General features: G+C 46.8%; 1 protein-coding gene across 1 annotated transcript in view; it reads left to right on the forward strand.

Annotated features, from left to right (window-relative positions):
- The first annotated feature begins 3,112 nt into the window (after positions 1–3,112).
- Positions 3,113–17,705, forward strand: part of LOC128300479 (homeobox protein invected) — a 65,717-nt gene continuing 51,124 nt past the window's right edge. Inside the window, exon 1 of the mRNA XM_053036550.1 lies at positions 3,113–4,661. Within this exon, the coding sequence (XP_052892510.1) occupies positions 3,113–4,661 (1,549 nt within the window). The remainder of the gene's footprint in view (positions 4,662–17,705) is intronic.

Genomic DNA, 17,705 nt, shown 5'->3' on the forward strand with positions numbered 1-17,705 from the left:
GATTAAATTTCTCAAGAATTTAACAACTAAAGAGAGATTTACAGGTATTAAGTTGTTTTCCAAAAGTTCAAAGAATACGCTCAACGATCTCAAATACAGGTTTTCTTTAATTTTCTTTGGAGATTTTCTCGATTTACTGGTATATTTTAACAGATGTTCTTCACATCATTTACAGGTACTTCATGAGAGCATTCGATTTAATTGAAACTACTCCCGATCTTTGGTTAACGTACTGACGATTTCTAGAGCAATTGCTTTAACATTTTTTTTAATAAATTGAAAGTTTCAAAATGTGGCCGAGTACTCCCGGGATAAGGTGACCTTTCACTGTTTGGAGGAGGAAATGCCTTCAAACGAATGTGAATTGTACATTAGATTAAGCCTCTAGTTATAAGCTTCCACTAGTGTTAAGTAATACGACCTGACCGTCTCTTCAGAATAAAGAAAAAGTTTCAAAATATAGTCTCCAAATATGAGAAAAGCATATCAATTTTTTTTTGATGAATTGTGACGAAAAACCTGTGGTAATTCGTTAACTTCTAGCCCTCCAAAGAAAATGCTATAGAAATGTCAATTTTGTTTATGTTTTCTACTAATGTTCTAAAATGTATATATTTTTTCTAGATGAATACATTCAATTTAATTTTATTTCTATGAACAGTCGAACTTTCGAACGTCTGAGAGTTATCTCACCAGAATTAAAATTCTTATAAGAAATTTCGATTGCTTAATGTATCATGAGTAAAAACTATTCTTGATGGAGAGACTTAAACTGAATACAGATCTCCTGAATGTACTGCTAGCTAATGTTTGTGACGCACTGTTAGACAACCTTAACTGTAAGAGTTTTTTACTTATCAATACTTACAGAAAGTTAAACTTCAACCTAAATCTATGCAATATGCTGTTAGCTTATGTTTGTGACGCAATGTAGGGCAATCCTTTCCGACGATAGATCCAGATTTTACGAAAAGCTTTTGCCAGTTCAACATTCTCGCATTTGATTGCGGCATTCGGGGCATTTCACAATCAGCAAAAACGATCGAAATCAGTAACAAGACAAAGCAGAGGTAATTTGAAACGAATCCCCCCCCACCGAGTGGCAGCTTTTCGTTCCAGGCAGCATAAATGCTTCATAATGCTTGGAAGTAAATGTATGGAGTGAACATTTTTATTTGCCCAATTTTTTTTCGATTCTGATTTCGTAGGCTTTAATTTCTATATAAATGAAAAAGCTCTTGAAAACAGGGCTGAATGTTCTTCTGTTGTTTTTTTTTTTTTTTTTGGTGAGGAGAGCCTACTTGTAGCTTTCGTGAGGCAGGAAGAGAAGGAAGAGCTCATTAGCTTGTGAAAGGTTCTCCGCACCCCATCCACCCGGCAGGACATTTTTATCTCAACGAGAATATACAACCGAGCAGCGGCACCAAAACGGCTACAGTATAAAACTCTTATATACCAACGCCGTACAAGCTTAAAAGTCAGCTTTTTCGGGGGTGAGTGGGACGCACTGGGGAGGAAAAGCGCAGCGAAAAAAAAACATGATGCCTCTAATTGCGGTTCTGTTTTGCCTCGTCTGCCTCCGGGGTGACTTCTGGTCGGGGAAAAGACAGTTGCGCGGGTTCGAATTTGCAGCGCCAGCGCTTTACTCCAGAGCGCGTTGAGTGTGGGGTATGAGAGGGAAGCACAAAAGCATAAAAAAGCATTGTACGAGAAGGAGAGTAAGAGAAAAAGCAAAACCAATAACGAAAAACGATGAAATCAACACATAAGGGGCAGGCGGTGAAATAAAAATCGCCGACACGCATACGTTCTTACACATGTTTTTCGGTGTTTTTCTCCTTCCATTGCGAGCTTTTATCATCGCATCGGCATGCGTGCTACATCGGTGTGTATGTGTGTGTGTATCAGATCCGATGGGGTGGGGGGAAATCCACACACAGTTTTATGTTGCGCATGTGTTGATGATGTTGCTCGACCGTATGCAGCATAATTCCAACTAGATTTATGCTTATGCTCCGCCTCGAAATAGGGGTTGATGCCACTCCTACCAACAACGGCAGGGGGTTGTTTTTTTCCTTTTCCCGTTCGCGGCAGCTTCCGCTTTCCGATGTGGTGTTGGTGAGATGCGTATAAAGACCGCGCTGTTTGGGTGAGTGGCGCGATATAAATTTAATCGGCGGGAGCAATCGAAACAAAACATCGCGCGAAAGAGAACCGCCTGTGCGGTGGTGTCTCGAGTGCGTGCGATAGACCGAGCCAAACCGAGCCACGCAGTCGGGGTTGTTCGGTCGACGCCTACTATGTGCCGCGGTTCGTCCGCTCGTGGGGATTTCTTATTGGAATTGCTTTTCAGTTGGCTCAAGTGTATCGCGATGGAACGACTGTTTTCGCGTACGATTTTCGCGCTTACCGGTGCCGCGCGCGAGCTCTGTCCCTGCTTTACTCCGGTTCGATCCTTCGCATAGGAGCCCAACCGCTCCCGTCCCTTTCACTAGCACACCCTTCCTCCCGAACGAAGGGATTTCGTTTCCATCCCGCGTGGGCCGTTAGTTTGGTTTTGATAGGCGGAAGCGCAACAACGACGGCGTTGCGGAACACGAGTGCGGGACAAACGATTAACGGGGCTACGACGAGTTAGCTAATTTTCACCCTAGCGCGTTTTGTGAGTGTTGTTGTTTTGCTTCCGAATTGTTTGAGGGGGTTTTCCACCGGGGGGACGGTAAAGGGTTCTGCTGGCGCGAAACAAGGTGTTTGGCTTGTTGCGACAAATGCAATTCCGTGGTGATGCAGTGGCCCTAATGCAGTGTGCATCAGATGGGCATTAATAATGGAACTAGTGTTCTGTTAAGAGTTTTGTGCGTAAAATATACTTCAAAAAAGGAAAGCGAAATCAATCGTGCGTGTAACAAGTGAAGTGATTAGATCGAAATCCGATATGTAGCGTCGGAAAAGAAGGAAGTCGTTAAGAACTTCAGCAAGAGTTCTCAAACAGAAAAGAGTGAAGAACTTCGCTATAGAAAGACCCGGACACACCGAGAAGAACGGTTGAACTGATCGTCGGGACTGAGGTTGTAATGTGCGTTCCCGGTCATTGGCAGTGGGTAGTGTGAAAATGGCCACCATAATGTCGCATAACTTACCCCTAATACCACTGCCGCTGAAGGCGGGTGTGGCATTGGCCAAGGCTAGTCTGATGCTGCCCGGTGCCGGTTTGCTCGGGCTTGCGGCCGTGCCCGAGCCGCGCAAATCGTCCTCCACGCCACCGGAAGCGACACGAGCGGGAGATAGCCCGAAACCCCCGGCCGAGGAGGAAGATCTCGACCGGATGAGCTGCTGCAGCGATGACAGCGAGCTGTCCGTGGGCCAGGAGGTCGCGGATGATTTGCGTGCCCCACCGACACTGCTCAACGCGCCCGATGAGCTGAGCAACGATTCGTCCCGCTACTCGAAGGACACCCCATCGGAGTTGGAGTTTGCCGCCCGGTTACAGCCCTCGATGATGCGGCCCAGTCCGACCCGGCTGCACGAGGAGTTCCTGCGCAATTCGCAGCTGTACGCTGAAGAATTGATGCGTCAACAGATGCAGATAGTGGCGGCCGCTCGAGGGCTTACGATGAGCCCGGCGAAAAGTTCCCTGGGAGGGCTTCAATCCGAGCGAAGCCCAACGCCAGGTGAACCAAGGATGGGTTTTCGGCCGGCAGGAACTCGGGGAGATTTCTACCGCCAGGATGCATCCTCACCGGGTGAGGGAGCTGGCGGGGCTGGAGGAAGCTTCCGGGGCATCCATTCCCATCTGAGCGCGATATCGCAGATCACGCAGAATCTCAACAGCGACCTCTCGAAGCTAACGTCTCCGACGGCGTTCCGTACGTCGCGCGAGAGCTCCCAGTCACCACCGTCGGCAACGGTTCCCAACCATCTGCACGGTCTGCATCAGCTCCATCAGCAGCAGCAGCAGCAGCAACAGCAGCAGCAGCATCAGCAGCAACTACATCAGCAACACCAACAGCATCAGCTAGCGCTGGCCGCCCTGAACAACAACATCGCCGTGGCCCTGAACGACCAAAGCCTTAAGTTTAGCATCGACAATATCCTGAAAGCCGACTTTGGGCGTCGTATTACCGATCCGCTGCTGCTGAAGCGTGGTGCACCGAAGGGTGGCCACCAGTCGCACCACCATCACCACCATGTGCCATCGGGAAGCAGAAAAACCGCCAGCAAAAGCCCGTCGGCAATCGATCTCAGCGGTGGAATCGGGTCGGAACAAACGACCTCCTCGGCGACGCTTGCGCCACTGTTGGCCGGTACCGCAACCGTGCCGGGCAGCATTGCGAGCGCCCTTTCGTCGGTGAAGCAGTTCTGTACGGCTGTCAGCACCACGACCAGCAGCAGCCGGGCAAGTTCTGGTTCGGTCAGTTCGGTCGGTTCGGTCGGCAGTGAGGATGTGAGTCCCATTTCGCCCCTCTCGTCGACGGGTTCGCTGAAGGGGGCGGATTCCAGTGCCGGTGGGGGAAGTTCGGGTGCGACCGGGGGTGGTGCTAGTGGTAGTGCGGGGTCCAGTTCCGGTTCGGGCAGCTCGGGATCCGGTTCCGGTGGTCCGATGGTTTGGCCCGCCTGGGTGTATTGCACCCGGTACAGCGATCGACCTAGTTCAGGTAGGTGTTCTTTCAAAGTTTTGTGCTTCAAGCACGAAGGGGACCTAAAGGCTATTGCTGATATTCATTTAAAAACATGCTCCGTATTTAAGATGTCACTTTGAAGTTATTCCGTTCTTATGTTATCATGTGAATTGCTAATTCTTCAAACATAATATTGCAGTTCACATGGTCAACATGGTCTTCACAAGTACCTCAGTGTCCTCAGCAGAGCCCAGAAGAATTTCATTCGTCAAACTCCACGAATGTCTGTCCTCTCTTTAACCTTGTTTTTTGGAAACGAAAGGAATTCGGCAGCATTTCTCAGAATCACCTGCAATCGTCCGCTGCAGCAATGCTGCAAGTTCTCCAGTCAAACAAACGGTCGCACGGGGAATTTGTGGTCAATTTTGGTGCCAAGTTTGGTTCACATCCAGAAGAAGTCGTCCCGATTGCGCTTCTTCCGATGTGCCCCTGGAGAACTATTGGCATTTGTGATGGTAGTTGAAATGCGATTGAAATGAATTGTCCGCACCAGATCCAGAAAGTCGATACCCTATCGGGGCTGGAAGGGCTGGAAGGTTGATTTCTTCCTGAAGAAAACAATTATTTGTATCGTTTGGGTCAAACCCAAAGGTAACGAAGCACCAGTTGAATGTTTAATACAGCAGCATAAGAAATTCAGTGGTAACGTGTATTAAACGGAAAGAAAACGAGGTCATCTGTTGAGGAAAGAGTCGCAAATAGTTAATTTTTGATTCAGAAATAATTTTCTACCACACACACACATAAAACAATTAACTGTTGCACTATCGCTAATTAATCCCTCGGTGTGATTTTCTGTGATATATTATACATAAATCTGTTGCCTTTCTGCAACAGGTTTAAATGCGGTTAATCGCTTGTGAAACAAAACAGTTGTGGCCGGGAGCTGTACGAGTTCAAACAATTTTACATTATTTATTCAACTATTTCATTTCCGTCCGGACTTGCACAAAAGATGAACGGGGGTTTGTTTTGTCTTACCGGTTGTTGTTTTTTTTCTGCAACAAGTTCCGACGGACATTATTTCACGCACCTTGGGAATGCGTTTCTTCCGGCACCGATGGTTGAAGTAGGTTAACTGGAGCGCACATGCGGTGCTCTGATCACAAGACGCAGTCGGCCGATCGTCAAAGTGGGCTTCCTCGGATGAATGTTATCAACGGCACGGCTCGAATGGAATCACACACAAGGAGCGTGAAGAGTAGAGAACAGGAAAAAAATACAAGATGAGTCTACTTATTTGTCTTGTTTGTGCTCTATTGTGCTAGAGCAACAATTGCCAACGAAGGCGAGGACGGATAGAAAATGTCCGCCCTAGTAAAGGGGTCTGATGGGGCCATCTTGGTCAAAGAAAAAGAAACAGAAACTCAATCAAAGGGATTTTTAAAAAGCAACACATTAAGAAAAAAAAACCGGACAGCAAAACACGCGTTTGATCGACCGATCGACCGCTTGAAGGGGAGAGAAAAAGAAAAACGGCCAACCTACAAACTAGGCAAACAAATTAACACATGCAGTGGTACGCCTGGTGCTGGTGCAATTAAGAAACAGCGCGTGCATGTTGTCGGTGCTGCTTTTATTTGCAAACCACCGTACAATTGCACAGTAAGTACAAAAAAAGGGCCATCTATAGTTGGCCGGGGGAAAGCGCAAAAAAAGAAAACATGGAAATTGCGGCAAATCAAAGCCAAACAAAACGATGAGCGTTCTCATATGAGACAAGCGGGGACAATGACGCCCGGCGAGGGGTTTGATGGCGTGCGAATTTTGCACTTGAGAAAGCTTTCCCTAGCGGCTCACCGTCGCGAGGACGCGGGATGCATCATTTATAGCAGGATGGGTCACGATGGGTTTTTTTTCTCCCACCCATGCTTCTCCCCTTTTGATCGTGCAATATGAAAAATGAAACTATCGTTATTATTGTCAATTTTGCCATTTTATTGCCGTCCGTGGACCGCGCCCTGCCCAAGAAGATGTATGAAGGAGGTGTAATAAGGAAGCTTTGTTGGAGTATTGAAATTAGTATGGAGAGTTTTCCTTTTTTTCCATTGTGCTTGAAGAAGGACAGTTGGTGGACCCTTTTTTGTTTAAATGTACCTTCGGTTGGAAAATTTAATGGTTTATTTATGCACTGTAAAACCTCCTTCTGAAGACTCGGAACGCGGAAGGTAACAGAGAGATATATTGCTTGCACCTTTTTGCACATTGGCATTCTAAAGTACAGGTTTTGCTTTCCCGGTGACCTAAGTGATTCACGCGCCCGGTTAAAAGAGTAATAATTTTCCCCATTCCTTGGCAGTGTTGGTTTTTATTGGCAATGGTGTTTAACACTAGAACTACCAGATTTTATAAGCGTTTTATTGAGTAAAGTAGTGAACTAGATATTATGAAAGCATTCATTACAAAATTACGGAAAATGTTGGAAAATTAATTTTTCGATCAACATTTGTCAATATGTAGGAAGGAAAGAAAGTGCAATGGTTCAATGTCTCGTTAATATTACACCTATTAAACAAACATAAAACAATCAAAGTTGATATCAACAATTAGAAAATTGGGCGAGAAACTCCTTGAAAAAATTGCTTAGAAAATCGGTGATCAGAATTTACCGAAATTATTAGAAACACTGAGAAATCTGTAAAACAATCAAAATCCGAATTCCTCGTTGGGTTAGAAATATTAGCTTCGAGGTTGAGAATTATCATTTGCATCTGGGAAGTTCTGAGATATCTTAGAAAAACGACTTTGAACATTGAGAGTTTCCATGATTCAACGTGGCTGATTTTCTTTTTTGGGCTCTATGGAAATATTACTTCATGAAACAGACCAATTGCTAATAGCTTGCGATGAAATAAACCGAATTTTTAAATTACTCCTCGAAGTTCAATTTCCCGCGCCCGCGGACAACACTATACCTTCATAGACCGGCTTGCATTTAGTGCATCAAACTGCAGTCCACGAGGTGTCCGTTTCTGTAGGACATCAGGAAAGCGAGTGAGCAAGCGACTCCATACCCAAAACAACAACAAAACCAGCTCGTACTTGTTTGTTGTTTTGTTGTGTGCGCACATCAAAGGCACCATGAATGAGCATCCGAGCGACCCCGAGCCCGTGCAAAAGCCGCTCGAAAATCGAAGAAAAGTGTGCGAATGGAAAACCGACACGGGTATTTCCTCGCTGTGGCCGCTTTCCCCTGCCTCTCCATCGCGGCGGGACGCGGCGATTAGACGGCAGCTGACTTCATTTGTGTGGTGTGTGCCGTTCGGAACACGTTCCGGGAGGACATTGCGTGCCGCTCGGTTGCACAGCGCCACACAACTCCTTTTTTTTGTGCTGCTGTTGTTTTGCTCTCGCTCCACCAACTCCAGCACGTTGTCGGTGTGTGTCGGAAAACGTGGTCGGTTGCGTTTTTCGCCTGGTTCCTCCTACCGGTCCCAGACACACCTGGACAGCCAGGAGCTCATGTTTTTGCCCGTGGTGAAGAGGTGTAGCCCGCGCGCGCTCGTGTGTGTGTGTGTTGTCTGTTCTGTCTTGTATGCAATTTTGCACCGCTGCGCCCATTGATCGGATCCGTTGCTGCTCGGGATGCAGTCGCGCACTTTTCAAGCACACAGACATCATCGGGGTTTGTGTCTAGTTTTGCGGTTTTCCATTCCGCATTTTCTGCGCACAACCCGGCGGCTCGAATGGCTCAATCGGCAATCCAAATGTGCACAATGGTGTTGCTCTCGCTTCCTGGTGGCCCGCGGGGTTGGAAGCAAAGAGCGAATCCGATGCCGATTGGAAATTTCATTAGCTTGAAAATAAATCATTCATGTGTCATTTGCCCCGCCAAACCCGGTAGTAGTGGTAGTTGGTGGTGGTGGTCTGCTCGTGTTTCCGTTTTAATTGTCATTTATTGGTCCATTTGGAAGCGTGTTTCAGATAATTCGCCGCACCAAGACCACCAGCCCGACGTCCCGGGATGCATTCGGGAATTTGCGTTTCTTTGCTGTTCGGTTTTGCTGTCTGCCAAGTGGTAGATGGGGGTCGGTAGTAGCAATTTGCATTTCTATGGTAGTACATAAACGTCAATCAGAAGTCACACCGGCACCGATAGGGGAAGGGTAGGATGGATTGCCATCCATTTTGGGGTTTGATGGACGGTTTGCAGGATCGGCAGGATCGTGCCGATTGCGTTCGGTTAATTAGGCCCTAATGTATCGTGATCGATCGGTCGGGGGAGAAATTTCTAAATGACACTTTGAAGCTTAATCTTGCAAATGAGATTGAAACCGTTCGATACGTCAGAGCAAGCATGAAGCTCAGGGTGGGATTTCCCAAGAAAGGTAATGATTATTTTAAAATATATTGACTATACTTGTTAACAAATGAAGTTGTTCAACTTTAAGATGTCTCCAAAATGAGTTAAAAGGTGTTACTATTACCTCACTAATGCAGCTCAGTAACATAATTGCAAATTATAGCAACTTTAATGACTAATGATCGCTCACACCTAGATCGGTAGTCGGAAAGGCAATGGACTAATTTTACATTTGCCAAAGAATTATTAGACAATTACCAATTACCGGACGGAGTGTTGCGATCGGGTGCACACCAATAAAATCGTCGCGCAGCTCCGTGAGTAGCCCAAGAATCAAGTCATCCCGCCCGCACGCCAGCGGAATGTGCGCGGCTTTGAACCGTGCCGCACATTGCATCGAGAGCGATTGCAGAGCGAGCACCGTATCAATTACAATATCAATTACATAAAACCTAATCACATTCAGGCCGCACGTCGCCATCGTCGTCGGGTGATGTCGTCGTTTGTCGCCGTTTTGTTGTGTCGTTTGAGCGTAATTTACCGCCAATCGATCTGCCCCGACTCCCCCCGAAAGGCCCCCGTTCCCCCGCGGATGGTCCGCTGCATGCCAGGTGGAAATGCCATGCCAAAGTTGAAGCGTTCGGTCTTCGATTTTCTGATCAAAAGCCACCGAAGCCGACCGAGGCCGTAAGCCCGCGCCCGTTCGCCATTGGAACGGGGTGGGTTTTTCGATTCGTTTTCCAACTTTTGCTACCCGTGTTACGCGGCGTGTGCGTGTGTGTTTGGTGTGTTTCGTGGTGGATTGTGTTTATGTGTAGTGCTTCTTGACTATCGTACCAGAAAAGGGCCGACCGTCTTCAGGGCGATTAGAGGCAGTTCGCCAACTCTGCCCGCGAGGGCTCTCGTCCAAAGAGGTGCAATAAAATGCACCAAGCTATTTGAAATCGGATTTCGATTGACGACATTCCAGGTGGCTTTTTCTGGGTTCCAAGATGCAGCCCAAGAAGTCAGTGGCCTCGTTTGGGTGCTTGTTTGGAGCAGCGTTAAAAACTCCGAAGAATGGTAAATAATCGGTTCTTTTACCTTTTACCGGCAGACGGATTGGCTCACGGTGCTTGGAGACGATTTGTGGGGGAGTTTTGGCATACTAAACCTGCCCCAACACAGGGGGTCCTCCGATTACAAATCGCACATTGCGCACGGGCAAGATGGGAAGGTTAATTCAATCATCAAATCGTGCCCTGACGCCCTGAGGCAGGAGGTCTTCGAAAGACGGAGCATTCGTTTTGCTGGTTGCCTAAAACATTGGGGAGCTTTGTCTAGAGCAAAAACATGGAAAAGATTTCGTTCAACCAAGAAGCAAGTCTCGGGCAGATTATCTATGCTTCCCGTTGAGTGGTCAACGAAACGTGCAGAAGCCATCGAATCTCCATCGGCCCCGGGGAGCTTTGGCACAGTCTGGATGTGTAGTCAATTGTAGTGAAAGAAGGTGGCGATTTTCCCTCCTCCAGATGTCTTGAGAAGTCCTTGGCGATTAGAGAGGGCTCGATGTACTCGTCCGATGGAGTCGATGTCCAATGGCGTGAGCGTTGCGTGAAATTCACGATAAGAGTTGAACGATTGAGTTATGGCGCTACCCGTTTAACATTCAGTTCAGCACCGTAGGGAGAACACTTCACTTCGGTGCAGTAAAAACGCAATTGTTGCATTATGTTGGTCGTTCGCTATCGAGGATCTTTGGGTTTTTTTTGGGGGTGGAGAGTAGGGACCTCTTGCTGGGTCTTGAAGAAGGTGAACCTAAACCGGAGCAATTCACGCGTTCCCGTGCATTTAAAATGCTGATTTGTGAGTGTATGTCCGGCCGTCGTTCGGTTGAGTCTCGTGGGAGGAACACGTAAAAGTGATGCCTGTTTAATTCAATTTTTATTCGAGTCGTTGGAATCGGAATGACGCTAGCTTATAAATCTATTCGTTGATGATGACTGATAACTGTCCAGATTTTATTGCATTCCTCAATAAATGAGCATGCCCGCAATGTTTTATGTAACTTATTACGAAGCTCTCTAGTTTAACTTCCCGTTCTAATTGGTCTTGAACCCAAACAAAACCCCCCCGTTTGGCAGATAAGATAAGAGATTTATGCGTTTGTTTGCGTAAAATTAGCTCGCCTCACTGTTTGTAACGTACGTGGTAGTTGCATCGAATCTCGTCTATCCTTGCGCAAATAATAATCCATTGCCGTCATACGTTAACGACCGCTTTAAAGTTTCGCGATAGCGCACACTAAATTAATGACTCCCAACCGACGTATCATAAACCGTTCCAGTCCAAGTCGAATTAATTCATTTAGCCAACAACACTGCCCGCTCAGTGTCTTCGGGTGCATTAAATTACGATATTTCATCTCCATCTTTTATTCCCGGTTTGGTACTGACCGCCCGAAGGGTAGCTAATCTTATCGCACCTGTTCGCTGAGTTATGGAACAACTCTCTGGACATTCCTTCCGACACAGGAGTTATGATTTTTTTTTGTCCCTTAAAAGTTACGCATTTTCCTTTGTGGTTATCTCTATTTTCTTCTGATCGGGTGGCTTTTTTTTTGTGTATGTGTCCCGTATCGACTTATCTTAACGTTATGCGCCTTTGTGTGGCTGCAGCGCGGGCTGAGTGTTTCCGAGAGGGTAAACATGCTCGCAGGGATATCGTTGGGTCCTTCTCCCCGGCTCTAGGCCGGCCGGTGTGGTAATTAATTGGTTGATGAATTAATTAAACTGTGCGAAGCATATCTACCTAGCCAGTAGCCATAATAACAGCAGGATGTTAGTGGCGTCACCGCTAACCAGCCTCCCATCCTGTCCCGTGCTTCCGCTGCAGCAGCAGCAGCAGCACACATTAAGATTAATTATCGATCAATCTCGTAGCTTGCAGCTCGGGTACACTAGCCGGTCGGGAGCGGGTGAGGCAAACCAATCCACAGAAGTCTTCAATTAAATCGTCATGTACTTGTGAAGTGCACTTCCACTAATGCGCTCTTTTCACGTGGCTCAGCTTCTTAAGGTGTTAGGTAGCGGCTGGGAAAAACACACGAATCAATCAAGAACGGTTAATAGATTGTTGATTCGTGCGAACGCCGGTCGGACTAGTGAAGATGTATCATAAACGATCCGCACCGTACGAGCGCCGATCGTGCCGATCGAACCGGAGACGATTGATTATGATTAATTTATGGCAGAATTAGTGAACCGAGAACCTCTCGCTGTCATAAAATGCGGTCTGTTTGGAGGTGTTTGGAGGTCTAAAAAGGAAAGATTTTTCAGCTTTTCATTTCCTTCAAGCCGGCCATCTACTGCCGGTTGAGATGGTTCGGTGTGGGGTTTTGACGCTCTACGCTGCTAAAACAATCCAAAAGGCCCAAAAGGTGCCGAGGTGTGAAGGGTACTTTTTTTATGACACCTTGGAATGTTTACAACTCACGGACTCCTTTGCCTGGAGCTTGTGCGGTATCGTTTTGTTTTTTCTTCCATCCGCCTGGCAAGACCCGCACTGTTTGTCGTTCGTTGGCAAAGCGAAGCCAAAAAAAAAGTGGTGCAAAAAGGCAAAAAAAGGCACAACGGTTAAAACAACCCCTGTTCGAAAGCGTCGCACGCAGAGAGAGAGAGAGAAAGAGCCGCAAGTAAAGGCGCAACGACAAAACATATCCATCTTGGCCACCCACCATGTGACCACCCAGAAAGGATATGGATGACGCCGTCAGCATAATTTCGGCATCCGTTTTTTCGGCGGACCGAGCACGCTCTAATCGCTTCGTTTATCATAATCCACCGATCACAAATGGTTCCTCGGTGGGAATGATTGGGATGCGGTTTGACGATTGAATCGAAACGGTTGGCCAGGCAAGGGTGCCGATGCGACATGCCCTGAAGGTGAGAAGTGGTAGGAAGCAAAGCGCAGGACAATATTTGGATCTGGTCGTCCAAATGGAAGAGAAGAAGATAGATAGGGAAAATACCGTAACATGGCCAGCGGCGGAATGATGCGCCCAAGGGGTTACGGTTCCTGTTTTTTTTTTTCGTTGTTTTGTTTTGGAAGTAAGTTCTCGCCTTCTGGATCGGGAGTTTTCTTTCGGCAAGCTTTCGGTGTGGCTCTTTTTTATCAGGGAGCCTGTGAGGTGAAACGTTTGTGGAATCAATTGCATGTTGGTGGAATGTGTTTTCGATCATCATTTCACGTCCATTATAAAATTTTTGACGATTTATGTTCAGAAATTCATTTAAATGGAAAAAAATTGCGTACAACCCGTAACTTGTGATTGTCATCCCACGTTGAATTTCTTAACAATGATTTTTTCAAGAAACACGAATCTTCGAAGAATTATGAATCTTCAGAGACTCTTCATTATCTTAATTATCGACTCATAATTCGAATTAAAATCATCCAAATAAAGCTACTCTTAAAAAATCATTAGGTACATAATCGATTTTCAAGCTTTAATGCAATTATTAATTACTTAAATTTTAAAATAAAGAAGACTTTTCCATTCACTTATCAATCGTTCAAGCGCTCTACATTGAGCTTTAAAACGTGGTATATTTACGCGGTGCATACGGTCCCTCGCTGGCTGTATCTTTGAGGAAACGTTCAAGCGCGCGTATAAATTATGTCATAAAGATATACATAATTCGAGCAAAGACGACTTAACTGAACCACACAGAAATCGCACTCAAGTCTCCGAAAGACCACTCCGAATTGAGAACGAAGGAACAGGCGGAGATGGTGGGCACATTTTAGGATTCTTTCTTTCGGATCGGCCGGTTCTCCGTGCCGGGCGTGCTGAGCGGTTATCAACGAATGCTGTGGTCAGTACCACCCGTACCACTCGGTCCAAAGCCCGAATACCGGTCTGCTGCCCCGGGGGTAGGTTTGCTGTGGTTTGCCCACCCACCCGGCACACTTTAAATTTGTCACTTTTCCGTGCGTGTTTTTGATGGGATCTCTACGTGACAGTTTTGGGTTTTGCTAAGTGAGACATAAAACCGTTGGCCCGGTGTGTGTGTGTGGGATGGCAGGGAAGAAGAACGGATCAAAACAACGTGTGGCCGCAGAGCGGTACAAGGGTTTTTTGGAGCGGCGAATGAAGGTGGGTTTCGGTTGTGAATGAAACTGAAAGTAGAAGACACCGAAGGCCGGGGATAGTAAAAGTACACACCGGCACGAACCAGAACATGTAATAAAAGCGATGCGTGCGCAAGCCGCAATTGGGGAATACGCAGAACAAACCGCGTAACGTAACGCCACAGCGGGGTGAGGCAAAATTAAAACAAGCTTAAGCGATAAATAAGCGAAATGAAAACGCAAAATAAGAGCTTAATAAATCGAATGAATAATGCAACCGGCGTGTGCGTAAGCTTCGAGCGGGCGCGTAGTGTTTGTGTAGCAAATTTCTCGCTCCCGTAGCGTGGCCGATATTATCTGCTCGGGTCCGTTACACGCCGCAAATGATTCATTTGTCAATTACGGAATGCAAAGTACTGTGTGCGTCTTTTCACTCCCCCCCCTTTCTTAAACCCTGCTGGAGAGCGGACCTGGAGAGGGCATGAAATAAAGTCGAACATAAAAACATCCCAAGGAACAAACAGTGAATGACTACAAAAAACCGCCCCACCGAAACGGATGACGGGTCAACAGGAATGTATGCATTTTAAGTGCAGTTCCTGGTCCCGAAAAAAAAAGACAACGAACTAAAACAATGAATAACAAGAAGGCTCCAAACCGAAGGCAGCCTTTACGGTAACGACCTTTTGGATGCGTGTGTGTGAGAGTACGGAGAAGAGTTTTGGGGTAGAATCCCGTGCGGATATAATGCACGGGCGTACAGGAAGCGAAGACAACAAGCGTCAACCCCCGGTGCACGAGTGAGTCAACGAACGGAGCACGGACCAGGACCACCCAGGTCGCGCACTTGGCAATTGCTTCCATGTTGCAGTTTTGCTGACGAACTGGAGCGGGAATTTGTGCACAGGGCCGTAATGTGTGTGTGTGTTTTTTTGTTTTTGCGAAACCCTTTTTTTGTTGTTTGCACTCAAATTTACGAGTTCCGTCACGGTAGTTCGGGGAACTGCTGCTATGGGGTGTTTTAATTTGCGCTATTTTCCGCATAATCCGTCGTGTTGGAAGATTTGCTGCCAACCCGGCAGTGTGACATTTTTATCTCTACAAAGTCACAAGGCACTCCAGCAAGAGACACTTTGGAGTAATATTGTTGAATGTAAGGTCATTTAGTTGAAGAATCTCAAGAATCCTAGATAACGATTTCAATGCCACATGAGGAAGCGAACCCGATGACGACCTTTTACGATCAGTTCAAACCAAAGAATGTCTGATATCCGATCATACATAAAAGAAGAAACATTGAAATGTCGATCAATTATCACAATGAGCTATCACTGCGATGGTTACGCGATTAGATATGTGAATTGTTAGCACCAACCGCCTCCAAAGGCCGTGTCTAATGTGTGTGGGTAAATGTGTCTAACATGGGGGAACGAAGCACACACGAACACGCTTCTGACATCATTTGATCTTTTTCCGATCGCCTCGCTAATCGTCTAACGTGCAGGCACGCTAAAACTCACCGAACCGATGATCAGTTCGTTTACGTAAGTCAATTAAACCTCATCTCGGCAGGATGACCTCCGCGCGGTCGATTTGAGGCACGAGATTGGACGGTAGCGACAGAACGTTATAATTTCATCATTACCTGCTAATGGTGCCACTCATGCGCGGACCACTCGGGGCAGCATATTTCCACGACCCCTTGGCGGGGACCAGTTCGATCCCTCGCGATCATCAGTGTTTAGATCACTTTTAATCGGGAGCTACTCGCGATGGTGCAGGCAAACAGCAGCAGCAGCAACAAAAAAAAAGTGCCGTACCGTGGAAAGTGCACCGGTGAGGTCTCGGTTGGTGCAAAAATGCCACGACGTGTTGATGCGACGATGATTAATTCACGTTTTCTAATCCATAAATCATTGCCTAGCCGCAGCTGCCCCGGTGCGCAAACCAGTTGCAATTGGTTCAACTCAGTCCCTGTCTCGTGACTCGTTCGCTGGCGGTGGAAAATGGCGCGGAAAATGCGAGAAAATTGAGTGCACCGAGTGAAGGATGAAGCAGGCGAGGTACGAAAAAAAAACCGCCGCTGCAACGCTGCACATCCGGTGACGGTGTGCGTGCGCAAGTAGCGTCGTGAGTGCGCACCGATCGCGCGCTGCTGCTGATGATGATAATGATGATGATGGTGGAATAATTTAATAATTGCAACCGTCTGTAATTAAGTGCCGCCTTCGGGATTGGATGGGATTGAATTGCTCAATCGTAGCTGCAGAAAAAAAAACCCCCCGGACCATCCGTTCCGAGCTGACGATCTGTTCTGTCTTTGTTTTTGTCCGTCCATTTGTCTGTCGCTTTTCTCACCTCTTTCATGTGCGGATCGGTTTGGCGACGGATCCGGTTCCCGTTCGCACGGACTCGCGGTGGGTTTTTGGGGGTTGCGATAAGCCCCAGAGCCAACCCTGGAAGGGGGGAGAACACATGTGAACACCGTGTGCCTTCGCACTATGTCAGCGTCGGGGTTTTGTGCGACCTAATGCCCGGAACAGGCCTGTGTGCTGTGGTGGCGATTACCAATTCTAATACAGGTGAGATCACCTGCGGTGCTGCGGTGACAGGTCCGTGAGCCTGGTGCGCGGATGTTTTAATTGAAAATCGACGTCTAGCGAACGAATGTGCCGATGATTAATCTATTACCCGCCGACGGGCACCGTTGATCGATCGTGCACCGTGCCGACGGTTGACATTTTCGCGCTGGCTACCGGCCTGTGCTGGTGGGTAAAATATGCGATATGACTTCGCACGGCTCTGGAGGAAAGATTCCCTCGCCGAAGGGACAGCTGTGCTCTGTTTGCTCGATGATTCATTCGCATGAATCAATGGCTGTGAGCGGTTCGTTGGTGTTGATTGAAACTAATTATCTGTTTTATGAGTTATATCGCCAGAGCGCAATTCCAAGGCAATGCTCTTGACGATAAATATGGGTAGTTGAGGGCATTAGATAGGCCTGATGGGGTCGATAGGATTATCGAACTGTCATCAGCTTCAGGGCGCCGGGTTCAGCTAGAGGGTTTTTTTTCGTTCAAGAAGCGAGTGGGAGTTCGAGTTAGAACCGATTCTGAATTATTTTCAACAGGAAAATGACTCTTAAGATGAGGAATTCTTCATCACTCTTTGGAATGTTTTTTCCATCGTGGAACTCCTAATATCCTAACTCCATCTCAATGTAGGACACCGTGCTTCCTCTATCCTTATGGATGGGTTAAAGGACTTTCCGGGCTGGGCAGTATGGTATCATTCTCATGACGTGAGCAGCCCCCAGATTATGCATGACTAAGATGATTCGATTTTCCATCCAAGACTTTTGGCCTTCATCTCACACTGCTCATAGGATTCATGTATCTTTAGAAAGTCGATTCCTGATTTAAAGGACTCCTCATTAAAGATTCAATGTATATTTTCAAAAGCTTCATTAAGCAGAACACTACTTCTAGCCATCCTCCTCTTGAATGAGGCCAGTTTTTCAGTATTGGACTAGGTCTATGTCTCAGAAGCGTATGTGAGTAATGGAACTATATTAGTTCTATTACTATTAGTTCGAGGACTTAGGATCTACC

Source organism: Anopheles moucheti, chromosome 3 (genome assembly GCF_943734755.1).
Source record: "Anopheles moucheti chromosome 3, idAnoMoucSN_F20_07, whole genome shotgun sequence".
NCBI lineage: Eukaryota > Metazoa > Arthropoda > Insecta > Diptera > Culicidae > Anopheles > Anopheles moucheti.